This window comes from Syngnathus scovelli, chromosome 12 (genome assembly GCF_024217435.2).
Source record: "Syngnathus scovelli strain Florida chromosome 12, RoL_Ssco_1.2, whole genome shotgun sequence".
Taxonomy (NCBI): Eukaryota; Metazoa; Chordata; class Actinopteri; order Syngnathiformes; family Syngnathidae; genus Syngnathus; species Syngnathus scovelli.
This window is the reverse complement of record NC_090858.1, coordinates 3,120,423-3,127,624: the sequence shown is the minus strand read 5'-3', so window position 1 is coordinate 3,127,624 and position 7,202 is coordinate 3,120,423. Positions and strand designations below refer to the sequence as shown.

General features: G+C 41.6%; 1 protein-coding gene across 1 annotated transcript; it reads left to right on the top strand.

Annotated features, from left to right (window-relative positions):
• Window positions 1-2,004: 2,004 nt before the first annotated feature.
• chst3a (carbohydrate (chondroitin 6) sulfotransferase 3a) lies at window positions 2,005-6,259 on the top strand. Its single transcript, XM_049736364.2, has 4 exons — window positions 2,005-2,376; window positions 3,773-3,926; window positions 4,043-4,528; window positions 4,608-6,259. The coding sequence occupies exons 2-4, from the start codon at window positions 3,847-3,849 to the stop codon at window positions 5,302-5,304; spliced, it is 1,263 nt and encodes a 420-aa protein (XP_049592321.1). The 5' UTR covers window positions 2,005-2,376; window positions 3,773-3,846; the 3' UTR covers window positions 5,305-6,259.
• The last annotated feature ends 943 nt before the right edge of the window (window positions 6,260-7,202 follow it).

Sequence of the window (7,202 nt, the reverse complement as noted above, 5' to 3'; positions counted from 1 at the left end):
TTAAACCCATCATTTTATGCTGACCTCGGTCAGAGGCAGCCTACTGGGAGGGGGGGGGGGGGGACGTCAGGCGAGCGTGCCATCATCTCGTGGATTACTTGTCATCGATGGACGCGGCCAAGAGTGCATTAAATTCTAAAATATTTGCAGCCTGCTAAAAGCCACATTTGGGTGACGGGCCTATGACGCCAGTCCTCATGGGGGAAAAAAAGTAATCAAAGAAACAGCTGATAATTAAAAATACAAATGCTATCATCCGCATAAAATGGATAGAAAAAGTCTGCACACCCCTACTCTGATTCATGTCATCTGTAACCGATTCGACTGTATTGAAAAAAAAATTACATCAAGATACATACAAGACTTTGATCATGTGGTTGCACAAGTGCGCACACCCTCTTGTAACTGAGAATATTAGACCTCAATCTGGTAAATCATTTCATCAAATCGTTGAGTGTATTTAAAAACGACATGGTGGGATTACACGAGAAAATGTTGGGGGTGTGCGTGTCGTGGCGCATGTTCTTTGGCCTCCGGTCAAGGAGCAATGTCGACATAGAGAAAGAGTTTGGCTCATGCTTTGCTACATGTCTCTGATTTGCTGCGTTAAAGTGTCGGGAGTACATGTCGCGCTCAGAGAACACATGCCAGGAACATTTCAGATTACTGAAATCCAGAGTGCGGCAAATGTACACAGCAGCGGAACGTGTACCTGGGCCTCCAGAGGGGACTTACCCGACTTAATCCACCTCTTAATTCCACCACTGTCACATCGAAATTTCAGAAACTATCAACTAAACAAAAATGTCCAACTGCTTAAAATGTAAAATGCAAATTGTATATACTGACATGACGGAAACACTGTGTATAAAAAGAGAAACTCCCATAATATGTGAACCAAGTTAAGATTTATAATTTCCTGTGGATGCCACAGGGTGGCGGCAAAGCACTACATTTGTCTAAATGAAGCTCTTAACTCTCGTATCTTTCCATGGCACTTGTTTTTGTTCAAATGTAGTTCCTCAACTCACTTGGCACTAAGATGCTGCAAGATGATGGCAAATAACTACTTTTGTCTAAATGAAAATCTTAAACTTTTTCTCCTTAGCACAGAAATGCCAACAAGGGGGTGGTAAAGCACTGCTTTTGTCCAACCGAAGCTCCTCAACTCATTTGAACATAATTCCTTGGCACTAAAATGCAATTACATAGAAGCATACAACAACTTTTTTTGAGTCAACCACTTGCCAGATTACGCCAAAGCACTACTTTCCGACAAATTTTGTATTCCGAACGAAAGGCGACACTAAAAGAGCAAAGTTTTTGCATCACTTGTGTGAGCAAAGGATCACACCATCTGCCTGAGCACCTGTTGTCAAGATACCCAATTCAGTTTTTGCCCATTTTGGATTATTATTGATAATCTCCAGTGTGGTTGGCCAAGGGCAGAGGTTCGCTTTTAGTCCCGGTCCACTCCAATAAAACTAGGTCATTCCTTTAATCTGACCACGGAGAGTACTGTGGGGTCACACCCTTTTTTCCCCTCTTCATTTAAAAAAAAAAATTGTAGAGTGCGAACACAGGGCATACACATAACTCCAGGCAATTCCAAAAAGAACCCAAGAGACTAAGGGTGTATGTATTTTGTCAATACTTATATACAAATACGCAGCCAATGATAGAAAAAATAAAAAGACTCAAGTGTAGAGAACGCACGGGCAAATACTTTATTAACAAGTGAAAGTGACCCAATGATGAAAATGTGCTCAGGACAGAAAGTACTTGCAGTAACATTTTCATATTATGTGTCGTCATAATCATTAATAAAACAAAACTAAAACGTTTATTTCCAATCCAATGTTAACAAGTGAAGGAGAATTTCTTCTAAGTGGACGCTGTCTCAGATTCTTGTACACTGCTGCTCTCTAGCGGTCACAGATGGTACAACAATATGTAAAACGGGATGGAAAGTGCACGGGTGTCACGTGACTTCATCCATCCAAGACAACCCACGCACGTCGGCGTGTGACGTCACCAGGTCGCACTCGATGGATTGTGTTTGTGTGCTTGCGAGATCCACTCAGTTAATGCATACAGCAGTAGACGAGAAAAAAAAAAGTTTTAGGGAGATAAAAGTTTTCTTTTTTTGCCGGCGAAACTTGTGGGAAAACTTTTCGCCAGTCCTGATCACAATTGGATTTTTTTTTTTTAAAACATTCAAATTGACTTAATCTCCGTGGATGTTTCCACACTGCTCATGTGTGCCTCGTGGACAAAATGAGGCAGCATGTCAATCCTTGCGGGGGACAATGCAGCAAGATGCTGCGTGGACGACGGTTCACCCACGAACACAGATCGACAGATCGGAACGTAAAGGTTGGTCATTATTAATCCTAAATAATATGCTATTCTGCCTACTGAACCTTTTAAAAAGAAACGCTCATTAATTCTAAAATCCATCCATCCATTTCCTGACGCGCATATAATCACTGCAAGTGTCACTTCATTCATAAATTACACATGCGCAGTACAAATATATCTATATAACGAGGATTATATGTGGAGATTCTCATGAATTTCTTCTCATCTCGTTCACTGACGTCATTATAAAACATCTGCACAGATGTGTTGCACTAGTGCAAAAGCCTCACGTTGGTGGCATTCGCAAATATTCATGAGTGCATTCATTCAAGGTGGAAATGTGTGAAATGCTTTTATTCAGTACCCCCTCCCCCTGTATGCTAGCTATACAATGAAACGGGTAGCCCCCCTTCCTCCATCCATCCAAGAATATGCAAATATACACGCACAAAAGCAGACACGAATGCACGAACAGAGATTACAGATTAGGATATTTAAATGTGAAAAGTAAATATTTCTCGTGAAAGAGGCAGAAAGAAGATTTGTTCTTTTTTTTTCAAATTATGAGCGTTTATATAAATGTTATGTGTTTATGTGTGTATCTGCATTTAATCTATTTGATCCCACTCTGAACATAGAATAAAAAAATAAATAATAAGACTAGGAGCAGAATAAAATATTCAGTGTAAATTTTAGACTGAAACACATTTGAAAGGATATTTACTCAAAAATAATGATTGAAGTTTTTTTTAAACCTAAAAATTTGTATAAATCAATTTGTTGTTTCAGGGTTGTAGAGTCCAAACATGCAGTTTGAAGTTATTATTTGGGTCTTGTGTTTAGTTCACAATGTCCCCAAATCAATTTCAATTAATCACTGCTAATCGGAAATGATTTCTTGTCTATCCAGTGGCAGTTGATTTAGAGCAAAATCCCAGAAAAATAAAAATACAGCCAAAGTTCCAGTGGGAATTCAGCTCAGTGTTTGCACTTGTTCAGGCAGCCATTAATGCAATTTGTAGCCAGATGATAAACAGACTGATGGCTGTTTCCGCTTGAGCAAATAGTCCGTTTCGCCAAACGCTCCAGCGACTCCTGAATATGTAAAAGTATCCAAGCTCCGGAGCCTCGGTTGTGACGTGTTAAACTGAGATAATTGGGTGATTTTTTTTATTTACAGAGCAAACAATCGGCCAACCAGGGACTGAAATTTGTGTTTATTTATATAGTGAAAACTAATCGTTCTCTTGACTGGTCCAAAGGCAATACTCTTGGGAATTTAACCACGCCTTGGGATTAGCTGGCGACCATTCCAGGGTGTAACCTGGGACAGGTCGCCCAAAAAAAAAGGACCTTATCCGAATAACGAATGTTTATCAAACTAGCTTTATCTTTTTTTTTTTTGTTACAGAATGACCCTGGAGTCTTTGTATGAGAAGTCCCTAAGAACTGGAGTGGGCATACCAGGATTTAAAAAAAAAAAAAATGAAGTTCAAATATGCGGCAGTCTTCATCTTTATCGTGGCGTTGGTCATCATGGAAAAGGAAAGCAATATCATATCAAGGTAAGACTTGCGATATTTTGCAGCTCATAACTTTTTGAGTTCATGCAAAAATGGACCAACTGAGGGATTCTTATCTCTTCATCCATCCAACCTAACGTGATATATCTTCTCATCAGAATGTCGGATAAGATCCTGCAAAGACCAGCTCCACAGCAGAGCACACAATCTTCACTGGATTACAGCAACACGACCCAAACCGAGTTCAACGTGATGCTCTCCAACGTTTCAGAAGAGAGTTGGAATCTAAGCCAAGAACTTCCAAATCATGGTCAGAAGAACATCTTACTCATGGCCACCACAAGAACTGGGTCTTCATTCATGGGGGAACTCTTTAACCAGCACGGAGAGAACATGTTCTACCTCTTTGAGCCTCTGTGGCATGTCGAAGACACCATGAAGACGACAAGGAACAGTAGTTTGTTGCCGGGGATTTATCGGGATCTACTCCAGGGTCTCTTCTTGTGTGACTTCACCCAAATGGAGAAGTTCCTCTACCCCCCTGCCCAGGACCACGTGGCCTCGTGGCTATTCCGCAGATATTCCAGTTTGTCCTTGTGCGAAGAACAAGTCTGTAGCCCCTTCATCAAGGAGGTTTTTGAAAGGTATGGATGAAGAAGGTTAGAAAATAATGTTTCTGATTTGACATGGCAAGATTTTGAATTTTGTTTGCTCTCGTTTTAGGCACCGCTGTAAAAATCGACAGTGCGGTCCCCTCAACCTGACCCTTGCTTCGCAGTCATGCCTTTCCAAACAATACCGAGCCATTAAGTCCGTTCGAGTGCATCAGTTGGAAATGCTGCGCCCTCTGGTGGAGGACCCTCGCATGAACATCAAAATAATCCAGTTAGTCCGAGATCCACGTGCCATAGTGGTGTCACGCATGGTGGCCTTCTCTTTAAAGTACCAGACGTTGAAGCCTTCGGAGCAGGAGGGTCAGGTGCCCGAGAATGACGAAACGTGGAAAAACTTAAAAGGGAACTGCGACAACATGAAAAGGTCCGCCGAGTTGGGCCTGAGCCAACCGCGCTGGCTGAGGAGAAGCTACATGTTGGTGCGCTACGAAGACATCGCTCGCAACCCGATACAGAAAGCGGAGGAGATGTACAGATTCACGGGGATCCCGTTCAGCCCCAAAGCTCGCGAGTGGGTCTTGAAGAACACCCAAACCACACGGGATGCCAACGACTTCTTCTCCACCCAAAGGAATTCGTCAGAGCAGGCGGAGAAATGGAGATATGGAATTCCTTTCACATTAGCTCAGGCGGTGCAGCGACTGTGCGGACCTACCATGAAGCTCTTCGGCTACAAGTTTGTGGACGATGCAAAAACCCTCGTCAATAAGTCCATCAGCTTGTGTGAGGACAAGACATTTCACTAAAGTCTGGAGATTATGTCTTGAAGCGAAAACCAGGTGCTGTAGCGTTAACTGACCGTCTCGATGGCGTATGAAGGTATCCACTGTGACTCGGCCTCAATGGCTTCATTGTGTTCACTTTGGCTCGGGTTCAGCTAACATTGCCCTTTTTGGGCTAACCAAAAAAGGATATACGCAACTACATATACTCTCCTTGATTTAAAATGTGAACATGAAAGCATTGCAGCCGATAAACGGCCAACATGGAAGCGTTTAAAAACAAAATGGCTACCATGAAGTCACAAGGGAGCCTGAAACAAGTCGACTCATTCAGTTCGACTATTACGTTTTAGGTACAAGGAGTCTTGTTATCTAAGTCTTAAAGGTCAAGTGTGACTAAAAGACTTGACAAACCTACTCTGAAGTATGACATTTATTTTAAAATGAGACCTGAAAAGTTAATCATTGTTCTGTGACTTTATTTTTACTTTGCTAGCTCTCATTTAGATCTTTCAATAATATATAAGGCCTATATGTCTTTTTATATTGTCTCTCTATTTCACAGATATGAATTTACCAAAACAACAGGAGCTTCACTGTATGTGAATTTGGTACTTTGGTTATACTTTGGCATAGCACAAGCGCTACTTCACTGAATGCTCAGAATTGCCATGGATCCCCAAAAGGCCGTGGAGCGAATAACCAGAGGAAGACAGACATCTCATTCAAGTCTACATACTTTCTGCCTGTTTAATCCCCCAGTGGAGTAAAAGCACTTTAGAAGCCACAGCTGTTGATCAAGATGCCCCTTTACTTCACCCAAACACACACACACACACACACGGTTTGGATAATCCCTCCAATGTTGAAGAATTAGCTAGCCAAGCAACAGATGTGACCATTGAGTAAAAGATGGGGGAAAAAGTCTAGCTTTTTAATGTAAGCTGGGGAAAAATGTCAATAAATGTAAGATTGTAAAGCTTGTTTGGAATGGTTTGTATTGTACTACGTAAAGTAGTTTTACTGTCTCACAAAAACTGTAGAGATTATCCCAAAGCCCATTTCTACCACAATGTCATACCGTTAGCTAGCTAGCTATTTCTACATCTCAAACCACATCTTCTTTGGTTGTCACAATTTCCTGAGAGGACGGTGTTGTAATTTAAATTCTCAAGCAAGGGGTTGATATCATACCATTGGAAGCCTTTTAGCTCTCAAGCTAGCCACCGGAGACTTTAAGAGGATGCTACTCTTTATATAACCTTCAAATGATATTGACTTTTCCTGTAAAGGTTATAGTTAATCCTGAAATTCCATATTATCCCTAATTTCATGTGACGAGCACACATTTCCGCTGTCACAAGAACCCTAACTGTACTCATGTTTAGCTCTACCCCTCTGAGAAATACACGCCATCATCTTGGCCGCTCTACTTGCAAGGTAAACAAATGCTGTGGTTGAGTCGGAACACTGAGGTGCCTCACATGCCTGCAGAGCTGTCCCGGCTGACAGGGGCCTTGTGTTTGGGACTTTAATGTGCCAAGTTTTGCATGGATATCAGGTATACACACAGAAAGCAAATAAATTGGAATTGTAAATGCAGTTAGTTAATTCAACCCTTCCCTGAGGCCTTTACTTAAGGTGGAGTAGCTTTTGAGTGCAACTGGGTTCACCTCACACACCTTTTTCCTATTTCACATTTGTTTAGAAATATGTTTTTGTTCTTTTATCAGCCAGTGACTCAGTTCACTTAATAATAATAGTATATGACTTTGGTGTTGGCTCCTTTTGCCTTTCCTCCAAAGGGGTCGCCACAGTGAAGCACCCGTTCTTGGCCAGATGATTCGTAAGAGAAGTGTTCGGCGCAATTTTTACAGTGGATGTCCTTCTTGATGCAACCCTCAGCATATACACGGGCTTAG

Coding starts and splice junctions, on each gene's coding strand:
- chst3a (XM_049736364.2), top strand. CDS start 3,847: ATGAAGTTCAAATATGCGGCAGTCTTCATCTTTATCGTGGCGTTGGTC. Junction 3,927..4,042: donor GAAAGCAATATCATATCAAG/GTAAGACTTGCG, acceptor TCTTCTCATCAG/AATGTCGGATAAGATCCTGC. Junction 4,529..4,607: donor ATCAAGGAGGTTTTTGAAAG/GTATGGATGAAG, acceptor CTCTCGTTTTAG/GCACCGCTGTAAAAATCGAC.